This window comes from Mobula hypostoma, chromosome 3 (genome assembly GCF_963921235.1).
Source record: "Mobula hypostoma chromosome 3, sMobHyp1.1, whole genome shotgun sequence".
NCBI classification, from domain to species: domain Eukaryota; kingdom Metazoa; phylum Chordata; class Chondrichthyes; order Myliobatiformes; family Myliobatidae; genus Mobula; species Mobula hypostoma.
The window spans coordinates 170,657,228-170,682,143 of NC_086099.1; the positions used below are offsets into that span (position 1 = coordinate 170,657,228).

General features: G+C 39.6%; 1 protein-coding gene across 1 annotated transcript in view; it reads left to right on the forward strand.

The window, feature by feature from the left end:
* Window positions 1-24,916, forward strand: part of dnah5l (dynein, axonemal, heavy chain 5 like) — a 296,635-nt gene that overhangs the window by 152,505 nt on the left and 119,214 nt on the right. The window contains exons 57-61 of the mRNA XM_063042366.1: window positions 426-706; window positions 2,842-3,057; window positions 13,731-13,898; window positions 14,504-14,722; window positions 15,734-15,910. Of these exons, the coding sequence (XP_062898436.1) occupies window positions 426-706; window positions 2,842-3,057; window positions 13,731-13,898; window positions 14,504-14,722; window positions 15,734-15,910 (1,061 nt within the window). The remainder of the gene's footprint in view (window positions 1-425; window positions 707-2,841; window positions 3,058-13,730; window positions 13,899-14,503; window positions 14,723-15,733; window positions 15,911-24,916) is intronic.

Genomic DNA, 24,916 nt, shown 5'->3' on the forward strand with positions numbered 1-24,916 from the left:
GTAGGATCCTTTTAAAGATGGTGGATGTTACAGAGTATAATGAAATTCAATAGCTGGTCTTTCCTCTTTCCTATTGTATTTCCATTGCCTTAAAGATTGCCAGCAAGATGTAAAATCTTTTACCGTTCCCTCCCTGCAATGCCACTTCCTTTGGTCATAATATGGTCAGAAAAAATAGAGTAGGAGCAAGTTTTGAGACGTAAGGAAAGTTGATATTTGGGATATATCTTAGGACATCAGGAAATATGTTTCTCAGTCATTTGTTTAACTTTGATGAACTTTTCTCAAGAAATTCATATTGCTGTTTCCCAACACCTTGGTAAATGCCTTGAGGATATAATTCTTAAAAGTATTATCTGGATATATGAGAGGTTTGTAATAGTGGTTTTTGAAAAATCAGTACCTGTTTTTCTCCTTCACTACAGGCTTGGCAAAGCTAATGGAGGCTGAGGTGTCAGTAAATGAACTTTCCAAAGAACTTGTGATTAAGGAAAAAGATTTAGCAGTTGCTTCGAAAAAGGCAGATGAAGTTCTGCAGGAAGTGACCTTAAAGGCTCAGGCTGCCGAGACTGTTAAAACCCAGGTTCAAAAAGTGAAAGACAAAGCTCAGCTTCTTGTAGATGAAATAGCAGCTGACAAGCATGTAGCTGAAACTAAACTGGAAGCAGCTAAGCCCGCATTAGAAGAAGCTGAAGCAGCTTTACAGGTTTGTAAGCAATACCTGACCATAAATATGTATGGAATGATGTTTATTTAGAGGATTTTTCCATTCCATTGAGGAATTTGTGCACCTTTTCTTGTTCCCAAGTACTTATTTAGCTGTTATTAAAAGTAAGTTCTCTTACCCTGGCACTGAGTGATTTTGATCAGAAACCATTCCAGTGTGTATCTTGATTGTTGGCATTCTAACCCTCAGTGTCAATACAGAATGCTTATACTTCTAGCAATGTGCTGAAGAGAACCCTGGGGTGGTCCTTACTGAGGGTTAACTTCTTCCTGTCCTTCATGGCAGCTCCAATTTTCTTGACTTCTCAGTCTCCTCCATGACTCAGCACTGAGGGCAGGGCAGAGCTTAACTATGCTTTAAGGAGCAGAATGCTCTTTGTATTTAGCACAGGCTTAATGTCGACCATAGAAGGCATATCTAGGGTGATCCCATTCACTTGAATTGAGTTCTGACCTGGATGAAAAAAGTCAGTGAAGATAAATACCCCCCCTCCCATTAATATTAAAATTAAAAATGAATTTATAGCATCTAAATGTATTTTAAATACATTTACAGTTCTTGAACTTCTTAATGATCTAAATGATTTTCAATTAAAATTATAAATGTATTTTATATTCTCAAATTATAATAAACATTTAGAGTTATTTGAAAAGGCACTTAACAATAGCACATCATAGGCCATCTTGGAGAGGTGTGTTGGAGTTTCAGGATTTGTCATCTGTGCCTTGACGCTGGTCATGGGCAAATACATGGCAGCAAGACTAAACCTTGATTTCTCCAGCAGGACACCTGAGATCTACCCCAGACTGGGTGGGGGCAAATACAATGCCTGAGCTATGCTAAGGTGGACGTCCTGGTAACTGAAGCTATATGTCAGGTGTGATATATTGTTTAACTAATAATGGAGAAGTATTTTGCTGGGAAGGAAATCAAACCTCAACAATTTGATTATCAGAATTACCACTTGGTCATTGTAGGTCTCAGTAGCAGCTTCATATTCATTGATATCACTAATAATTGTCATAGCTAAAATAGCTATTAGGAATTTTGTTAAAAGATCAGTAATTTAAGACCTGATAATATTAATATAACAAGTGCAATGTGGTATAAGTTAATTCTTCAATAGTATAATTCAGTCATTCAAAATGAGCAAATCAATATGTATTCAGAAAATTGTTAGCATTTCACAACACCAAGAAGTGACTATTTGTATTCCCATAAATAGCTCAGATTTCAGTTCCTAAGATTTTCTTTTGTTCTTTCATTACTTCATTATGCCGGTAGGTCTTCTGTCAGTTTTCTCCTATTTGTGATATTTACGTAATTGATACTTTGGCTATTCATCAAACTGCTCTTCTGATCCCATTACATGATGGGAGAATATAATGTAACAAAGGGGACCTGGGTTCTCTACTCATTATGAGTGCAAGTCAGGTATACTGTTTAGAGACTATTTACACCATTCAGGCCATGCTGTCTTTTTGCAGCTGCCATCAGGAAGGAGATACTGGAGACGTAGGTCTCACACCACCAGGTTCAACAACAATTATTACCCTACAACTATCAAGCTTCTGAACTAGCGTGGATAATTTCACTCACCTGAACTGAATCCACAACCTATGGATTTACTTTCAAGGACTCTACAACTCGTGTTCTTTATTTATTTAGTTGATTGTTTGTCAGTTTTTGTTTGTTTGTAGTCTTTCATTGATCCCATTGTATTTGTTTGTTCTACTGTGAATGCCTGAAATAAAATGAATCTTAGGGTAGCATATGGTGATATATATGTACTTTAATAATAAATTTACTTTAAGCTTTCATTCAGACTGTGACTGTCTACACGGTAAGCAGAAAATTATGACTGCAGTTTGCAGTTTATCACCAGAGCAACCCTGTTTCAATCAAAAATATTCCCTTTTTTTCTATCCTTCCCTGCTCCTGCCGTCCCTACAACTTTGTTATTTTCTTTTCACAGATGTTGCCTGGCCTGTTGAGTGTTAACAATTCTTTTGATTTTGGATTTCTAGCATCTGCAGTATTCTTTTGGATTCTCTTTTTCTCAAATATTAAAAATTGTCAGAAGTTATTATTAATGCTGTTTAAAATATTTACAGACTATTAAACCAGCTGATATTGCCACAGTGCGCAAATTAGGCAAGCCACCTCACTTGATCATGCGAATCATGGACTGTGTGCTGCTTCTTTTCCAAAGAAAAGTAGATCTTGTCACTGTGGATCCAGATCGACCATGTGTGAAACCTTCCTGGGGTGAAGCTTCAAAGTTGATGAACAACGCTTCGTTTCTTAACATGTTGCTGACATTTGCAAAGGTAATAAGCAATAATTGCTGTCTTCTTGTGAGTATTTACTGTTTCCACTTGTAAATTATTACATTTATTTAAATGTTTGATCCTGGTTTTTTTATGTGATCACTTTTATATAATCTGTATTCCCTGAAGCATACCCTAACTGCAGTGGGGAGACCTGGAATCAGTTGCCTACATGATTCCAGTTTTCTCTACAGATTTCCAAAACTGGATTCCTTATTTTCACTTCCTTTTCCTGTTAATGAACAAGGGGCACTTATCAATATGTAATTGTGATTCTTTGCATTGCTGTTCAAAGGTATCAGGCAATTTGACACCAAAATGTTATCATTTAGTTTTTAATCAACAATGGGGACCTGTAAGTTCTGATATTCTAACTTTTATTTTGAAATAACTGGAGCCAAGCTCCTTAGCACTGCTAATTCTAATCGCTTGTACTGTGTCATCTGGTTCCAAAAATTATACACAGTAGTTCTGCCTATTACTTATACAAATTTTACTCTACCTTGAAATAATTTCATTACATAGCAATCATTTTGCATGCTGTTCCATGATTGTTCCGTTGAAATTGAGTAATGCTTATCAGAATAAATGTAAAAATTAAATCATTAATTTGAGCTACAGTAATCAGAATTGGGTTTAATATCACAAACATATGTCGTGCAATCATGCTAAATCCTCAGTGTTGCTGAATCTGAAAAAAATTAGCATACAATGGAAGACTGAATGCTCTGTTTTGACTTTCACTGTATATATTTTTGAGTTTTTTTTCTCTTTTTAATGGCTTTTCCTTATTCAGACAAATGCTATCAAATATTCTTATCTCCCTAGCACTATAATATATTTGCTAGAATGATGATGGGTGAAACATTTACCTTTTAGAGAAATAATCATATCAAAATTTGCTGGTGAAATAATTAGAATGCACTGCAAACGCACGTTATAAGTTCAGGATGCATCAAATATATATCCAAGAAGAAACACAGAATGAAATGATGGCTTAGCTAACAGAGATGGTGGAGAGTAAATTGGGTTCAGACATTACATGATTAACATGTTGATCATCACATGCAACATTCTGTTGTCAACAGCTGACAATGCCTGTTGTTTAGTTTGACAGCTGCATGCAGCCTGTACCATCTTTATTATTCATGGGCTACATGGGACTGATATCATCGGGGACTGGTAATTCTTAGAGGTCACTTACGTTTCTTAAAATGGTGGTAAAATATGTGCACAAGAATTGATGGGAAACCTTTATAAATAAATATGTTTTAAAGCAGTTAAGAAAAGCTGAACATATAAAAAGAACATCAACTAAGGTTTTCATATCATGCACCAGAGATCTTGGTAGAAGTATCAACAGTGGGTCAAGCACCTGACACTAATGCTGAAGGAACTGCAGGAAGAAAGGGAAATGGAGAACAAGTAACACTGCGTATGCTGGAATCTGAGGCAGAAATGCCAAAGAACTAGACCAGCATCTATGGAAAGGGATATTACTCCACATTTCTGATCAATGACCTTTCCTTATAGCTAGAGAAAAAAACTAAAGGTTTGCAGTTTTCAAAGCAGAGCTGGGGGGAGCGTGTGGTGCAAGATAAAAGACCAATTGGGTATAGAAACAGGTTAAGTGATAAGGAAAGTGAGAAAGCCTGTAGCTGGAAATCCAAAGCAACACACACAAAATGCTGGAATAACTCAGAAGGTCAGGCAGCAATCATATCAATGAATAGATAGTTGACATTTTGGACTGAGAGTACTGAAGGTTAGCAAGGCATTTAAAAGAAATAGGATGAGAAAGGCACATGAACATGATAATGAGAATTGAGGTGCAAGCAGTTTTACCTGAAGTTAGAAGATTCATTGTTCACTCTAGAAGGCTGCGAATTACCTAGATGGAGGACTTAAAATGATTTTTTCTAGTTTATATTGGACCCCACTATGCCAGAGGAGGAGGTTGCAGACAGACAGGTTGGAAGGAAAGAGATCAGGACTGATAATTAGAGGGGCATGCAACAGGAAGCTCAGGGTCACCACTGCACGTGATTACACTATCTGCATTTAGTTTTTCCATTATAGACCAAGTCATGTTGTCAATACTGAATCTGTACACTCGATTGGAAGAAGTGCAAGTGAATTGCTGCTTCACTTGGAAAGATTGCGTGGGACCCTAAATAGTGGGAAGGCAAAAGGTGAATGGACAAGTGTTGCGTCTCCTCTGGTTGAAAAGGAAGGTGCCATGGAATAGAGAGTGGTGGGTGGAGAAGGAAGAATGTATCAATAGTCATAATAATATTAATTATTATTTTTTCTTAGTTCAAGCTGGTAAAACCTGAGGTACGGGCATAGCCAAGCACACTCATTTCTCAATTGTTAGGAACTTTTGGGTTATATACTAGTAGTGTTTAGTATTGTGGCTTTGTGGAGATTTATATAAATATTGCTGTGTGGGCCTAATTATTATTGTTGCACTTTTATTTTTATTTACCAGCTCAAGCTGGTAAAACCTGAGGCACGGGTACAGCCAAACACACTGATTTCTCAATTGCTAGGAGTGCTCGGACTATTCTAGTGGTGTTTAGTATTGTGGCTTTCTGAGATTTACATAAATATTGCTATTTAGGCCTAATTGATTAATGCTATTATGTAATGACTTTGCAATGATACCAGTTATATTAAAGATTAAAGTCTATCACGAGCTTTGTCACCCATCAGGCCGGTGCTTAAGCCGCTTTCCGTGGCGTGAAGCAACTGAGAGTATGAGACTACCCCCCCCCACCCCCCGGATAGGATGCCAGTCTATCGCGAGGTTAACCCCCAGCATTTTTTTTGCCAGTACCCATTCTCAGCTGGGCAGACTGGAGCATGTGTGGTTAAGTGCCTTGCTCAAGGACATACATGCTGCCCTGGCTGAGGCTCGAACTCACGACCTTCAGATCACTAGTCCAATGCCCTAGCCACTTGGCCATACCAGTTATAGATATTACTATATACTCTTTTCATTTTCCATAGTCTTTTAATTTCCTCTTTTATTCAGCATATTTCTGGTGTTTTTCATTTGTTGTTTTTTGCATGTTATGTGTGTTTCGAATGGTTATATCTATTAAGAAAGTTGTTCTTGCTTGTTTATCCTGTAATATATCCAGGCAGTTATTATGGATTGCACTATGTAATAATGGATTGCTCATAATATAATTTGTAGGACTCTGACTCTAAAACTAGATGAGGCTATTATTTATAGTAAGGTATGGTGTCTTTCATGAGTTTGAATTTTAAAGCAAGATTTTGATGAATGATGTTTGCCACTTGATTGCACCCGTGTAAGTAATTGGATTGAGTTTAACTGCTGCAGGATCCTGTAATGTGTTGGATTGTTTCTGGTTTCTCTTGAAATTTCTGCACTTATCATCTTGAATTTGTTTGGCTATTATTATGAATTTTTGATCTTTTTTTGTGTTAACCATCTGGTCCCGTTGGCCATAAGGAACCCCTGTTTCTGGAAAGACGTCTCCATCTCTGAGCCAGGCATTTACACTTATACTTTGTTGTCGCCAAACAATTGATACTAGAACGTACAATCATCACAACGATACTTGATTCTGCGCTTCCCACTCCCTGGATTACAAATATTAAATATTAAAAATATTAAACACAGTAAAAATTAGTAAATATTAAAAATTTAGATTATAAATAATAAGTAGAAAAATGGAAAGTAAGGTAGTGCATTTAATGTTTCCCTGTCAAAATCTAGTCTGCTCAGACTGTGGGGATGTCTTCCATGGTGGGTCATGCTTTTAACTGGATGTCGGGGTAGAAGGGTGGGTTGGCAAGTCTGCAGATGACACAAAGGTTGGTGGTGTAGATAGTGTAGAGGATTGTCAAAGATTGCAGAGAGACATTGATAGGATGCAGAGGTGGGCTGAGAAGTGGCAGATGGAGTTCAACCCAGAGAAGTGTGAGGTGGTACACTTTGGAAGGACAAACTCCAAGGCAGAGTACAAAGTAAATGGCAGGATACTTGGTAGTGTGGAGGAGCAGAGGGATCTGGGGGTACATGTCCACAGATCCCTGAAAGTTGCTTCACTGGTGGATAGGGTAGTTAAGAAAGCTTATGGGGTGTTAGCTTTCATAGTCGAGGGATAGAATTTAGGAGTCGCGATGTAATGATGCAGCTCTATAAAACTCTGGTTAGGCCACACTTGGAGTACTGTGTCCAGTTCTGGTCACCTCACTATAGGAAGGATGTAGAAGCATTGGAAGGGGTACAGAGGAGATTTACCAGGGTGCTGCCTGGTTTAGAAAGTATGCATTATTATCAGAGATTAAGGGAGCTAGGGCTTTACTCTTTGGAGAGAAGGAGGATGAGAGGAGACATGATAGAGGTGTACAAGATAATAAGAGGAATAGATAGAGTGGATAACCAGCGCCTCTTCCCCAGGGCACCACTGCTCAATACACGAGGACATGGCTTTAAGGTAAGCAGTGGGAAGTTCAAGGGGGATATTAGAGGAAGGTTTTTTACTCAGAGAGTGGTTGGTGAGTGGAATGCACTGCCTGAGTCAGTGGTGGAGGCAGATACACTAGTGAAGTTTAAGAGACTACTAGACAGGTATATGGAGGAATTTAAGGTGGGGGGTTATATGGGAGGCAGGGTTTGAGGGTTGGCACAACATTGTGGGCCGAAGGGCCTGTACTGTGCTGTACTATTCTATGTTCTATGTTAACTGGTTATCATTTTTCTTCTATAGTGATAATTTCTTCATTTTTCTGGGTTGTGCTTTCATTAATGTTTAATGGTTTGTACCTCTTATCAGAATTGCCTATTCTTGTGTAGAGTATAGAATCTTGTTTTTGTTGATGAAGATATATTTTAGAAGTTTTATCTGTATAATTTTTGATGTGTGTTATTCCTCTTCCTCCTCCTGTCCTAGGTAGTGTTAATCTAAGAGCATAGTACATAGTGCTTTCTAAAATTTATCATTTCTATTATTACTTCCTGGTACTTTAATGTAGCGGTTAGTGCAATGCAATTACAGTTCAGGTGTCATAGTCTGGAGTTCAAATCCGGCATAGTAAGAAAAATAGTCACATGGATTTCCTCCAGATTCTCTGGTTTCCTCCCACAGTCCAAAGATGTACGGGTTAGTAGGATGATTGGTCATTGTAAATTGTCTTTTGATTAGGCTATGATTAAATAGGTGGGTTTCTGGGTGGTGTTGCTCGCCGGGCAAGAATGACCTGTTCTGTGCTCTATATCTAAGAAAAAAACTTACTTATAGAGCACTTTTCATACAAGTTTTGTAGCTTAAAGTGCTTTACAATGGGATAAAGTGCAAACATGAAATCAAAAGAGAAAAAAGATGTTAGTTCATAGCAAGATTAAATAAATAGGATTTGAGCTGGCATTTAAAAGTGGCAACTGAGTCTGCATCTGTTATAGTTTTAGATATTGAGTTTGACAGTTTAGGAGCACAGTTCAAAAAAGCTGACCTGCCAATAATCTTTTGAGGGAGGTAGTATAAATTTAAGAAACTGGCAGAAGACCTGGGATCTTCAGCTGGATTATAAAATGAAAGTGATTCTATGATGTACTCTGGTCCCAGACCATTGAGAGCTTTAAAAACAAGCAAGAGAGCTTTAAGATCAATTCTAAAAGATACCAGAAGCCATTGCAGAGTAGCTAGGATGGGAGTGATATCCTGGTTTTAGTTAAAATTCTAGCAGTTGCATTCTGAATAAGTTGAAGTTTGTCGATGGATTGATTTGGAAGGCCAGTAAAAGGGATATTAAGTAATCTCGTCTATTGGATATAAAGGTGTGAATTTGTTTTTCAGCATCATTACGTGACAGAAAACAATGTTCCTTTGCAATATTTCTTAAGTGTAGAAATGCTGCTCTTGTCTTTCTTTATGTGGGATTTAAAATTGAAATCTGCATCAAAGATACCACCAAGGCTCGTTACTACTGAATTTACAAGGGAGCCAAGTTCCCAAATTTATCGGGGAATTTATGTCTTTTGGTTTTGCGACCAACCAAAAGTACTTGAGTTTTAGGAGATTATTGCTCATTCATTTGTTTATTGTAGCTATACCAGAAGTCAGAGAAGGAAGGGTGTTATCATCATCAGGTTCAACCAAGATGTACAATTGTGTGTCAGTTGCATAAATGTGGGAATCAAGTTTATGCTCTCTAATGGTGTCTGCTACGGGGAGCAGGTATAAAGCAGGAGAGTAGGGGACTAAGCAACACTAAAAGGGACATCATATCTCTTAGAAAATTGGTCTCCAAGACAGACAAAGCATTTTCTCAGATGGATGAGCGAAGTATAGCAGTGAAATTATAACATAGGTTTAATAAGGGAAGATATTCAATTATCCAATATTAATTTTAAGAGGTGGGATGTTGGTTAATCTTCAAATACCAAAGCCTACTTAATCCACCACTGAGTTCACCACAGCCTCATTATGTATATCGACATTCTAAACGGTACTGCTCATTTTGTAGGAAGAGGCACCGTCGACGTTTTGGGCCGAGACCCTTCATCCTGAAACGTCGACTGTACCTCTTCCTAGAGATGCTGCCTGGCCTGCTGCGTTCACCAGCAACTTTTATGTGTGTTGCTTGAAATTCCAGCATCTGCAGATTTCCTCGTGTTTTCCTCCTCAATTTGTCCCCATTTGTCCAGATTTGGTTTGAATCTGATTGATAGATTTTGTATGAAAACTATAACATAGGTCAATGAAATGAAAGTCTCTAATACATGGGATGTGTTCTGAACTGTATGTGATCTGTTGCTGTATTTAATTGCTGATTGCAATCCAGAAGCTCAGAGAATATTAATAGACAGTAATATGGTAGGGGAAAATTAGGATGTCAAAACACATTTGATTATTTGATTGAGTCTGGGGATTCAATGAGAATTCCTGGAACAAGATCAACTCAGACAACAAAATACTTAAACTGTACCATCCAGCACATTTTGAAATGCTGTATGTGGTACTAATTAAACCAAGTGGATTACTTCATTGACTTTAATGGAGAGTTATGATAGTTGATCCTAATTTCAATGATGCTTTCAGTGAAGCAGACAAAGGTTGCACATCTATGCCATAGTGCATCACAATGATTTTCATGGATTTGCAAGTTTTCAACAAATTTAAGCCTAATCTTATTCACCGGTACAAATATATAGAAAAATTGAAGAGCTGTTATGATTTTGATGTGTCTATACGAAGGTATTTTTAATTTCTTTGAGCTTTTCAAAGGAACTTATGTTATCAGCTTTGTATTCATTTCTTGGCACGAGAAAGGTGTCACTACTTGTAGTTCAGTAAAACCTGGTGTCACCTCTTTCACAGTCCCCACTGAATCAACTTCTGGCTTTGTGAAAGGCAGGTCATGCCTTACGAGCCTGATAGAATTTTTTGAGGATGCGACTAAACACATTGATGAAGGTAGAGCAGTTTGGCAAGGCATTTGACAAGGTACCAAGGCATTTGCAAGGCTTATTGAGAAAGTAGATAGATAGATAGATTGATATACTTTATTGATCCCGAGGGAAATTGGGTTTCGTTACAGCTGCATCAACCAAGAATAGAGCATAAATATAGCAATACAAAACTCACAAACCATCAAACAACAGAATGCAAATTATGCCAGATGGAAAATAGGTCCAGGACCAGTTTATTGGCTGGTAAGGAGGCATGGGATCAAAGGGGACATTGCTTTGTGGACCCAGAACTGGCTTGCCCACAGAAGGCAAAGAGTGGTTGTAGACGGGTCATATTCTGCATGGTGGTCGGTCACCAGTGGTGTGCCTCAGGGACCTGGGACCCCTTCTCTTCGTGATTTTTATAAATGATCTGGATGAAGAAGTGGAGGGATGGGTTAGTAAATTTGCTGATGGCACAAAGATTGGAGATGTTCTGGATAGTGTGGAGGACTGTCAGAGGTTACAGCAGGACATTGATAGGTTGCAAAATTCATTTTGGTAGGTCAAATATGATGGCAGAATATAGCATTAATGGTAAGACTCTTGGCAATGTGGAGGATCAGAGGGATCTTGGGGTCCAAGTCCATAGGACACTCAAAGCTGCTGCGCTGGTTGACTCTGTGATTAAGAAAGCATACAGTGCATTGGCCTTCATCTATCGTGGGATTGGGTTTTGGAGCTGTGAGGTAATGTTGCAGCTATGTAGGACCCTGGTCAAACCGGACTTGGAGTACTGTGCTCAGTTTTTGTTGACTCACTAACGGAAGGATGTGGAAACCATAGAAAGGGTGCAGAGGAGATTTACAAGGATCTTGCTTGGACTGGGGAGCATGCTTTATGAGAATAGGTTGAGTGAAATAGGCCTTTTTTCCTTGGAGCAACGGAGGATGAGAGGTGACCTGATAGAGGTGTATAAGATGATGAGAGGCATTGATCATGTGGATAGTCAGAGGCTTTTTCCCAGAGCCGAGATGGCTAGCATGAGAGGGCGCAGTTTTAAGGTGCTTGGATGTAGGTACAGAGGAGATGTCAAGGGTAAGTTTTTTACACAGAGAGTGGTGCGTGCGTGGAATGGGCTGCCGGCGACAGTGGTGGAGGTGGATATGATAGGGTCTTTTAAGAGACTCCTGGACAGGTACATGGAGCTCAGAAAAATAGAGGACTATGGGTAATTTCTAAGGTAAGGACATGTTCGGCACAGCTTTGTGGGCCAAAGGGCTTGTATTGTGCTGTAGGTTTTCTATGTTTCTATGTTTCTATAACTGGTTTTGGTTGGACCAGAGGATAGGGCCACATTTGTGGGACTAGATATTTTAATAATTATTGTACTGATACTTGAACTGATTACCTGGAATTTGTTTTCAGGAAGGAGACGCGGGGTCACTTGGGCGACAATCTTGTCGTTGGTATTGATTTATTATTGTCACGTGCACTGATATATAGTCAAAAGCTTTCGTTTTCTATGGCATCCAGTTAGATCACATCATGCATAAGCACATTAAGGTAGTGAAAAGATAAGTGTATGCAGAATATTATGCTGCAGTTACTGGAGAAGTGCAGTGCAGGTAGACAAATAAAGTTCACAGACTACAACAAGGTTGCTTAGGAGTTTTTCTTTCACTACATGAGATTTTCATTCAGTAGTGTGAAAACTGTGGATAGGAGCTGTCCTTGTGTCTGGTAGTATGTTCTAAGCTTTCATGTTTTCTACCTGATGGAAGAGGAGGGAAGGGACAATGAGTAGGGTGGGAGGGGTTCTTGATTATGTTGGCTGCTTTATCAAACAGTGGCAAGTACAGAGGGGAGAGTGGTTTGCATGATGGACCAGGTTTTGTTCACAATTCTCTTCAATTTCTTGTGGATTTGATCAAAGCAGTTACCATACCAGACAGTTACCGCACCAGACAGTCACCGCACCAGACAGTCACCGCACCAGACAGTCATTGTGCCGGACAGTCACCGTACCAGACGGTTACAGTACCAGACAGTCACCACACCAGGCTGTTACTTTTATGTGTGTTGCTTGAAATTCCAGCATCTGCAGATTTCCTCGTGTTTGAGTTACCGTACCAGACAGTTACCCTACCAGACAGTTACCCTACCAGACAGTTACCCTACCAGACAGTTACCGTACCAGACAGTTACCGTTACCATACCAGACTGCTACCATACCAGACAGTTACCGTACCAGACAGTCACCACACCAGACTGTTACCACACCAGGCTGTTACTTTTATATGTGTTGCTTGAAATTCCAGCATCTGCAGATTTCTTCGTGTTTGAGTTACCGTACCAGACTGTCGCCATACCAGATAGCTACCCTACCAGACTATCACCATACCAGACAGTTACCGTACCAGACTGTTACCGTACCAGACAGTCACCGTACCAGTCACCATACCAGACATTTACCGTACCAGACAGATACCATACCAGACAGTTATCATACCAGACTGTGAAGCACCTGAGGATGTGGAGGCTCTGGTATGTTTTTCTTTGGCCATAGCATTCATATGGACAAAGGAATTGTTGGTTATGTATATAATACCTAGGAATCTGAATCTCTCAACCTTCTCAACCTCAAGCCCTAGATACAAACAATGGTGTGTGTATATCCTTTCCTGAAGTCAATGACAAGCTCCTTCACTTTGCTGGTATTGAGGGAAGGGTTGTTGTACTGACACCATGCTGCTACACCCTCTATCTCTTCTCTGTACTCCATCTTGTTTTTGTTTGATAGCATCCTCATTTGATGGTGCATACTTATAAATGGAGTTGGAGCAGAATTTAGCCACACAGTTCTGAGTGAATAGGGAGAATAGTGATAATAGGGACGAGAATGCAACCTTGTAGGGCACCAGGATTGAGGGTAATGTTTGGCATTGAGTTAATGGTAGCGGTTAAATTAGTTGTTTCCGGATCTGAAGACTTTGGGATGATTAGTGGTTGAGTGGACAAGGTTAGGTGTATGATATTTCTTGGTTGTCTAGTCCATAATTTTAGTTGGAGAAATATAATGCCTATATATACCCTGGAGTTCTCTTGGAGGAGAATCAGAACACTAGTTCGGTAATATTATTGCTAATGACAACTGTTTGGATACATTTTCAAGTTTTGAAAAACTTTGCTTAATCAATTAATTCTCTTTGCTTAAAAAAACCACATTTTTCTTAATGCACAGGATAGCATCACTGGAGAGGTTGTGGATTTGCTGCAACCATACCTAGATATGGATGACTACAATCTTGAGACTGCTAAAAAAGTATGTGGGAACGTTGCGGGCCTCTGTTCATGGACGAAGGCCATGGCAAGCTTCTATGATATTAATAAAGAAGTACTTCCATTGAAGGTATAATTTCAATGCATTAAATAGATTGCACATCTTGTGATCCATGGGGTCTATAATATATCACCTAACTTATCATGGATGTTTTTGATAATTAAATGTGGTGATACCATAGATATCATTCAGTATACTCCCATGGTTTTTATTTAGGTTATTGTGAATTATGAAAAGTTGTAGTGAATGCTTTCAGTTCTTTCATATAAAAATTAGTATAAATGGAATTCACAATTGTTCATGGAATTTTCCAAGTAATGAGATTTCTGAAATTTATACAGTTCACATATTAAATGCTTTAATTGAACTTTAAATGCTCATGAGTGTGTGCAACAACATAAATTTGCTGTACTTTTGTTCTTTCCCTGCTGTTTTAATTTCATGTGGGTTAATTTCTGGGCTGAATGTTTATGCACAATATTAAAAATTAAATTTCACTGTTCATGAGGTTTTCACCAAATCTCAGCTTTAAATTCTTTTAAAGTTATAACTGTAGTTGCTTTAAGGACTAATTGTTTAATTTGCTATTAAAAAGAATATGCTATTGGAAGCAGATTAGATCCATTTCACCATCCATATTTTTAATTGCTTCAATGTGTCTATTTGCAAAAAAGGCAAATCTGACTCTGCAAGAAGCCAAACTAGTTGTTGCCCAAGAGGAACTGAATAATGCCCAAGCACAACTGGATGAGAAGCAACGGGAACTAGATCAAGTACAGGCCATGTACGATGCTGCAATGTCAGAAAAACAAGCATTACTTGATGATGCTGAGGCTTGTAGGAAGCGAATGAATAATGCCACTGCCCTTATTGAAGGTCTGGGTGGTGAAAAGGTGACTTTTTATTTGTCATAAACACAATGACAATATTTCGTGTATACTGAACAAATTCAAAATAGTCATTGTCTGCACAGATAAAATTAAGCAATTAGAGCAATATAATCGTGCGAATACTGATAATATTAAATTCTTCAAACTGGTATTTAAATTTTAAAGAGGATTTCATAATCTTTGTACTCCCAGGGGTTTACAAAATTACTGATCTATAACTTGAGCTGGAACATAATTAGGATATTAATTCAGACAACGTTGTCATAACACATCTTATTTTGTCAAAAAAAAACAATATCAGCAAAATTATATTTTCCAAAGGGAGTTATTTATTTTGGGTCATTTTTTAATTCATTGACATGTGTGGCAAAATGGAGACTCCAAACTCAGAAGGCTGTGTAAGAGAAAGTAGTACATATTGGAATTTAATTCCAATTATTCATGCACTGTTCAATTAAATTTGATTCCTTAACTGTAAAGGTTGCTGCTGAAATTTTAAAAAAGTTCAATCTTAGTTTGAAGGACGATATAGTTTTAAATAAAACTATTAAAACTATTAAAATTTAAACCATTGAAAATGGGGTATCAATAGCTTCCATAGAATCAGAAGGTTTGAAAATTTTCGTTGATATTTGGACTTTACACCAATAGTTTATTCAAATCCTTGAAGATCATTCTCAACCATTAGGCATATCAGTGAGGTTTTTTTGCATAGTATTATTTTAAATAGGCACAGTGGCATAGACTGGGAAGAAAATGAAAATACAAATTATCTACCATAAAGAATTCACTGGTACTTAACTCTTATAGCCCTATCCTATGTGCAGAAAATCACATAGCATTAACATTCACTGAGGTAAAGAGACAAGTGTTAAAGCTGATAGTAGACATAAACAAATTTATTAGTTACAACATTAGAAAAGAGCTTAGAAGCTCCATATGTATCTAATTTTAGGGATAGGAAGCAACACTGAGCATATTTAATATTTTTTCCTCTGATCTTTAATTCTTCAGGTTCGGTGGACAGAAAGCAGTAAACTTTTCCAGGACCAGATTATACGTTTAGTTGGTGATGTCCTGTTAGCTACTGGATTCCTCTCTTACTCTGGCCCTTTTAATCAAGAATACAGGAACATTTTGTTTCAGATATGGAAAGATGAGATGAGTAGCAATAAAATTCCATTCAGTGATGTAAGTACACTTCTAGAAATTAGAATATTTTCATATATTATCTGTGTACAATTTCCATAGAGGATATGTGTTCAGAATTCACTTAGGTGAGTGTGCAGCATGGAGTGTAAGTTTGGCATGTGCAAGTAGAAAATGTTATATGAAATTGTGATTAATAATAACATTCCTGTTAAATAAATGCCAAACAAAGAACATGTTCAACCTAAGAGAAGCTAAGCAACCTACACTTGACATTCAATGGCATTATCATCAGTAAATTTCCATTACCAGCATTCCCCGAGTATGGAGGTGGGTGGGGATTCACCATTTACCACCAGTTACCGTAACCTGAACTGGATTACTCTTGACACCTGTCCACCATCCACAAAGCATAAATCTGGAGTGTGACAGAATCCTCTCCATTTTGCTGGATGGATGAAAGAACTCTCACAAAGCTGGGTATGTACAAGACAAAGCCATGCCAATCTTAATTACTGTGCCCAATTAAACACATCCAGATGTAGTATGTACCATTTACAATGTACACCAATTTTAATCATCTGCCTTACTTTACACTACATCCCAAACTCATGGCTTCTTTCATCAAGAAATACAGGAGCACCATTCAGATAAGAGTATCATTACCTCCAGGATCATTTACAACTTTGCACTGCCCTGGCTTGGAAATATATTGCCAGACTTTCATTGTTGTTGTATCTAAATCTTGGAACTCCCTACTCGATAGTACGATAGGTTCTGGACTGCTCTGACAGATTGGAAGGTAACCTTTATGGGAGAAAAAAGAGGGAATTACAAACCTATCAGCCTAACACTAATAGTAGGAAAATGCTGTCATCAACAACGAAAGCTCTAATTATAGAACATTTGGAAAATAGCAACAGGAAGGTTGGCAAGGATTTTTGAAAAGGAAATATATATGAAGGGGGAGAGATTATAAGACTGTAAGATATAGGAGGAGATTTAGGCCATTCAGCCCATTGAGTCTGCTCTGTCATTCGATCCTGCTTGATTTGTTTTCACTATCAGCCCCTTTCTACTACCTTCTTCCCGTAACCTTTGATACCCTTATTAATCAAGAATCAATCACTACCTACTTTAAATATAACCAATGACTTGGCCCCCACAGCTGTCTGTGACAATGAATTCGACAGACTCACTATCCTCAGGCTATAGAAATTCTTTATCTCTGTTCTAAAGAGACATCCTTCTGTTCTGTGTCCATGCCTGCTGGTCCTATGTTTTCTCACCATTGAAAACATCTTCTTTATGTCCACTCTATCCAGTTATTTCAATATTCATAAGGTTTCAATGAGATCCCCTCATCATTGTTCTAAACCTCAGGGAGTACAGGCCCAGAGTAATAAAATGTTCTCATATGGTAATCCTTTCATTCCTGAAATAATTTTTGTAAACATCATCTAGACCCTCTCAAATGCAAGCATATTCTTCCTTTGATATGGAGCCCAAACTTCTCACAATACTCTAAATGTGGGCTGATCTTATAAAGCCTCAGCAGATTTTGTCTAACCTACTTAACTTTTCAAAAGCTTGTTGATAAAATCCCTTATTGTGATTCGTGAACACAGTTAAAGTACTTGGAGCTGAGAATTGGCTAAGAGTCAGAAAGCAGAGCATGAAAAAACATATTTTTCTCAGCTCGGTAGGCTGTGACTAATAGAGTACTATAGAGATCAGTGCTTGAGGCCTGGCTTCAGCAGTCTGATTGAAGGGACCAAATGTCATATTTCCAAGTTGGATGATGATGCAAAACCAATTGCGATTCTGAGTAGGGGAAAATTTATCAAGGAAATACAGGTACAAGAGGAGTATTTAAAACAGAATGTGACATCATTGGATCTGATTTTGCAGAATGAGGTGGACCAATTGGATAACTTATCAGTGGTAAAATAGTGGTGGAACAGTAATCACCATATTATAGGTCTGAGATTAATAACAGAGAAGCATGATGAGCAATCAAAGTAAGGCATTTTATTTGGAGAAGCGATCTGGCCAGGCCAAGATGGAACTAATTAATATCAAGAAGATTTTCAGTGGAATGATGGAATCAGAATCAGAATCATGTTTAATCTCACCAGCACATGTCGTAAAATTTGTTAACTTAGCAGTAGCAGTACAGTGCAATATATATAGAAAAAAAAGTAAATCAATTACAGTAAGTACAGGTATATATCTGTATATATGAGTAGTGGACCGCACGGCCCAACTTACATCGGTGGTGCGCAAGTGGAACAGGTCAAAAGCTTTAAGTTCCTTGGGGGTCAATATCACAAATGACCTGACTTGGTCCAACCAAGCAGAGTCCACTGCCAAGAAGGCCCACCAGCGCCTTTACTTCCTGAAAAAACTAAAGAAATTTGGCCTGTCCCCTAAAACCCTCACTAATTTTTATAGATGCACCGTAGAAAGCATTCTTCTTGGGTGCATCACAACCTGGTATGGAAGTTGTCCTGTCCAAGACCAAAAGACGCTGCAGGAGACCGTGAACACAGCGCAGCACATCACACAAACTAATCTTCCGTCCTTGGACTCACTTTACACCACATGCTGTCGGAGCAGTGCTGACAGGATAATCAAGGTCACGACCCACCCAGCCAACAGACTTCTCGTCCCTCTTCCCTCCGGGAGAAGGCTCAGGAGCTTGAAGACTCGTACGGCCAGATTTGGGAACAACTTCTTTCCAACTGTGATAAGACTGCTGAACGGATCCTGACTCGGATCTGGGCCGTACCCTCCAAATATTTGGACCTGCCTCTTGGTTTTTTTGCACTACCTTACTTCCTATTTTTCTACTTTCTATTTATAATTTATAATTTAAATTTTTAATATTTATTAATTTTTACTATTTTTAATATTTAATATTTGTAATCCAGGAAGCGGGAAGTGCAGAATCAAATATCACTGTGATAATTGTACGTTTTAGTATCAATTGTTTGGCGACAATAAAGTATAAAGTATACTTTATCTGTATATTAAATAATTAAATTAAAAGTAGTGCAAAAACAGAAATAATAAGTTTTAAAAAATCATAGAGTTATATAGCACTGAACCAAGCCTTTTATTATAACCATGATGCCTATCTATACTAACCTCATTTGCCAGAATTAGGTCCATATCTCTCTGCAGCTTCGTAATTGTATCAGAATAATAAATTACTTTTGGAAAGTTATGGACTGTGAACATTACCAGAAAGAAGAAGTGGAGGGCTGAAATGGCTAACACGAGGGGGCATAGTTTTGAGGTGCTTGGAAGTAGGACAGAGGGGATGTCAGGGGTAATTTTTTCCACAGTGGTGGGTGCATGGAATGCACTGTCAATGAAGTGGTGGAAGTGGATACAATAGGGTCTTTTAAGAGACTCTCAGATAGGTATATGGAGCTTAGGAAAATAGAAGGCTACATGGTAGGGTAATTCTTGGCAGTTTCTAGAGCAGGTTACATGGTTGGCACAACATTGTGGGCTGAAGGGCCTGTAATGTGCTGTAGATTTCTATGAAACCAAAGCTGGAAATTCCTAAATGACATATGAGATGGAGAATATGGTGAAGTGTTGAATAATTCTTGGAACCAAACTGAATACAATAAGCTGATGAGGAAATAAATTAGGTGGATAAATGACAATTGAGAGGATAAATATGGTTAACATAAAGACGAATCCAAGAGCATAAAACAGGTAATAATAAACATGGGAGGAAAGATGGAGTCAGTTAGAAAACAAGAAAGTGATCTGTGCAGTGAGGCAGATGGCTTGGCTGGTAAAGAAAATGAGTTATTGCATCAACTTTTATGGAGAAAGGGGTTGCTGCCAAAATGAAGGTAAAATAGTAAATGCAATTGTTAGTGTGATAAGTGGTAAGGAGGACATATGGGAAAGACGATGACTTCATCATGTTCCTTGCACTTTACACGATTGGACGATCATGGCTTTCCACGCAGCGTCAATGATATCTCGCACACTTAGATCTGATAGTTCTTTCACGATGGGAAAGACTAGCTGTTGTTAGACTCACTTAGCCTGGAAAGGAACCATTTTTGGTTACTGAATGAAGTAGACGTAATGGAATCTTCAAACCCCCTCTGGACGTAAATAGGTGCCAATGATTGGAAAGTGGCTAATGCAACACTCAGGAAAGAGGTACAATGACATGAACCTGTCAGTTTAGTCTTGGTGTTGAGGCCACTTTTAGAAATAATGATCAGAAAACATTAATAACACTAGGAGAAGTTAACGTCACTGCATAGAAGTTAGCATTAGGTTGTTAAAGGCAAATCTTGTTTAACTTAGCAGCCCTTTACTGCCAATAGGAATAAACCAAAAGCAGTAACTGTACACTGATGTCATTACGTCAGACACCATCTCTTAAAGTGAATACAACAACTCAATGTCAGTGAACAGTTTCTATTATGCACAATATGTGTCATCAATAACCCTTTACATTACCTACACGGGTTCCCCCCCACTCCCGCCCCCAGAATTCACCAAAACTGGCATTGCCAGTCTGACTGAAGTTTGTACGAGCCACCTGGCTTGAGTCCTTGTGCCTTGGTTGGAGTAACAGCAGGTGCCTCTGGCTCATCAACGATGTCACACAAATGGTCAGGTCATGATCCAGGGGATATGGTAGTGGAACCAGATCTTGGTGGACTATTTTAAGGTGATCGACAGTGTGATGCCAAACAAAGCTATCGGACGATTGATGCTAATGAGGGAGATAAGAGAGACAATGGAGAAACATTCAAAATGCTAATAAGAGAGAAGAGAGGGATTAACGGAAAAGAAACACAATTCAGAATATTGACAGACCGGTTACTTTGAACCTGAACTGTTTGAAGTTTGATGGACAGGTGATACCCCAGCAGGGGGATAAAACGAGCAGGTTCACTAACACACCACGACACCATGAGACAACGAAATCCTGGAAAGAGTAGTGTGCCCCCACAAGTGGTGGGAGTTTGGAGGTCCGGTTAGCGGGAACTGACCGGAGGCTCACAGGGTGTAAAGGTACGATCGGTGGGAACCTGGGGTGTGTGTCCGCCCTTGCTTGGGTGTCGGGTTCAGCGCGGAAGAATGATCGTATCCAGAACGGAGGGGTCACAGTTGGTGACCACAGTGGGATAGAAGACATAAAAGGGTTGGCCCGAAACCAACTGCGAAGACATCAAAGGTCTGCCTGATCCAAATTGCATCCATCTATCTACCTATCTATCTATCTCTCTCTCTCTCTCTCTCTCCCCCCCTCCCTCTCTCTCTCCCCCTCCCTCTCTCTCTCCCCCTCCCTCTCTCTCTCCCCCTCCCTCTCTCTCTCCCGAATGGTACCACAACAGCGATTACTGGGAACTGCACTAAACTGAACTGAACTCTGCGTCACTTAAGACTGATTATTTTACCCCTAGACTGCGATAGAGCTTGGTTGATTCCTATTACCCTAGTTCTGTGTCTATGTGTGTATTATCAATGCTAACCTGTCACATTTATATCCTTACGATTAGAGTACTGTATTACTTAATTCTTTAATAAAACTTTATTAGTTCCTAGTAATCCAGACTCCAACAAGTGTTCCATTTCTGCTGGTTTGGCAACCCAGTTACGGGGTACGTAACAACAGAAATACTGTACATACAAGTTTACCATTCTTATCCACTATAAAAATCTTTTCACCCTGTTCCAAATCACAGAATGGGCCATCATATGGAGTTAATGGGATGTTGGTGTGGATCATGGCAGACAAAATGAATGAGGCAGAACGTAGGTCAACTGGAACCCAGGAGTGCCATACACCATGATGGGAGAAAGGAATAGGTATAAAAAAATTGAGTTTACTGAGGGAAGCTGAATGTTGCTGAGATGCCAACCAGCTGGTCATGGCATCAGGAATAAAATCACGGGTCTCGTAGTGGCTGCCCATATACCAACTCAGCTGCTGAGGACTGCAGTTCCTCTTTTGGAGCCATTATGAGCCTCAGCAGGACCCACAGGAGATGATTATACTAACACTCGTCCATCAGGGAGGCCCTCAGAGCAGCCTTTAAGGAAGGATGAAACTGCACGGACAGGCCATTGGACTGCGGGTGATACACCATGACATGTTGCAATTTAACACTGAGGTTCTGGGCCATTGCAGCCCAGAGGTCTGACGTACACTGGGGTCTGGAGTCAAAAGAAATATCCAAAAGGGGTGCCAAACTGAGTGACCCAGGTGTTCATGAATGCTCAAGCCACTTCTGCAACCATTGTCGACACTAGAGGGACAACCTCTGGCCACCTGGTGGTAAGGAGATGTGTAAAATCGTGGGAGGTGGGGGAAAGGCCTAAACAGGTCCTCGTTGACGTGGTCAAACCATCACTTAGGGACCTCGAAAGATGCCGTTGATGCTCGAACGTGACTGTTAATTTTTGCCCACTGATGCACAAAACAGGTTGCACTCCAGTCTTGCACCTCCTTCCTAAGGCTGTGCCACACATACTTTAAAGCAACCAGTTTCTGTGAGGCCTGATTGCCCAGATGTGAGAGGCCATGAATGGAGCTAAAAACAATACGCGTAGAATTTGCAGGCACTATGGGGTGAGACGTTGCACAGGAGGGAAACTACTGCATCCCCAAAATTGACTTCGGCCAACCACAAGCTTGTGACTGTGCTGTCACTATTGAAGCTGCATGGTGGTCAACACTTCTTGGCCTTCATGCCAAAGCATGCATGGTAAAAACATAACCCTGGCCTTGTCTGGTTCTAAGCCACAGGCAGGAGTCTGCTGGAGGATCTGCTGACAGGGCTTATTGAGACAGGGAAAGGAGGAGGAACGATGCAGTTATGCCTGGCCAAGTGTAGACCATCGGCCATTTTAGCAAGCTTCCAATAGTCCTTCTCAGGTGTACTAGTGAGGACTGTGCAAACTTGATCAGGCATTTGTTGCATAAAGAGTTCTTTAAAAATAAAGCAAGGATGGTGAATTGCCCAGGAGAGACAACATATGGTCCATTAGTTCTGAAGGCCTAACGCCACTCAGGCCAGGCAAGGAGAGCAACTGTTTGGCACTCAGACAGTCCAAAGGTGAGTTTTCAGAGTGACACTTACCACGTGCAATGGGTCTTCCAGTAGACTCACCAGTCTGACTCCAGTGGAACTACTTAGCGATGCTATAACATAGTAAAATTTGATATTGTCTGCGGTGATTTCTCGCAAAGTCAATTGGGCTTCTGCATGCTGCTTCCAAAACTCCGGCAGCTTCAAAGCAACTGCAATGGTTGATATGTTGTTGAGTAACTCTGGAATTGTCTGAGAGCGCCAGGATCACGAGTGTAGGATTTTGTGAATAAAACACATGAAAGTCATTTTATGTGCTAAACAAAAGTCACAGCCATTAAGAAACAAAGCAAAAGCAATCACCTTACACTGATGTCATCACCTCAGACTCCGTCTCTTAAAGTGAACACAACTCAATGTCAGTGTTTGTGAAATATGTAGAATAGTTTCTACTATGAACAATGTGTGTCATCTACAATATAAACAACATATCTTAGACAGTTGATGAAGGGATTCAGTAGATGTTATGTACATGGATTTTCTGATGGCAATTGAAAACCTAAAAATAAAGCTTGCTAGCATTTAGGTCAATGGAGCAGTCACAGCATGGTTAAGAACATGTGGAAAGCAGAGAATCTTAGTAGTTTTTTTTCAGACTGCAGGGGGTTAATCTGTTATGTTTCCCAAGGATCAGTGTGCCACCACTTTTATTAATGATTTTGAACTTAGACCATTTTTTTTAGTGTGTCACACCAGACAGTCAGCCATTCTTGTCTGGCGTGTGGTGTCAGGATCGGTCTCCTTTCGGATTAACCGGGTCACGATATGAACGTTCCTGACTCGACCCTTTTTTTTTATGAGGCCGAGCGGCTAGCTCAACACGCAACCCGGCATGGATGGAAAGAGTGCTCGGGGGGTGGCCTGACTTGGATTTGAACTCAGGAGCCTTCGCTCTGGAATCCGGCACTGATGCCATTGTGCCACCAGCCAGCCATTTAGACCATAAGACCAGAAGACATAGGAGCGGATTTAGCCCATTCAGTCAATCGGCACTTCTCCGCCATTCCATCATGTCTGATCCCGGACCCACTCAACCCCATACACCTGCATTCTCACCATATCCTTTGATGCCCTGACCAATCAGGGAACGACCAACTTCTGCCTTAAATATACTCACGGACTTGGCCTCCACTACAGTCTGTGGCAGAGCATCCAACAGATTCACTACTCTCAGGCAAAAAGAATTCTTCCTTACCTCTGTTCTAAAGGGTGGCCCCTGAATCTTGAGGCAGTGCCCTCTAGTTCTGGATACCCCCATCATAGGAAACTTCATCTCCACTTCCACTCTATCTAGTCCTTTCAACATTCGGTAGGTTTCAGTGAGATCCCCCACATTCTTCTAAATTCCAGTGAGTACAGGCCCAAAGCTGCCAAACACTCTTCATATTTAACCCCTTCATTCCATGTATCATCCTTGTGAACCTCCCCTAGACTCTTTCCAATGACAACACATCCTTTCTGAGATATGGGACCCAATTTAATGTGAGAGAAAATTTGAACATTTTCAGATGTTACAAACTTTGAAGTTGTGGTCAACAATAAGAGTATAGTAACAGGTTGTGAGTAGGCAGAGCTGAGTTAGAGAAATATATAAAAAAGTGGCAATGAAAACTTAATAGAGAAGCGTTCAGGTCATTAATATGCATAAAAAGTGGTCTCAACAGTGTTCCTTGGGAAGCATCCTAGTCTGCTGCTTTCCAGTATGAAAAACAGTTACCATTTTAACAAACAGAACATGAAGAGACTAAATGATAGCATACAAAGGAATCTGGGTGTACTGTAAACCTCAAGAAATAAAAGTGAGAAATTGGGATTCCTTAATAGAGGTTCATTGGCTCATAGATTCATAGAGTTGCATTGCAGGTCCTGATGAAGGATCTCGGCATGTTTACTCTTTTCTATAGAT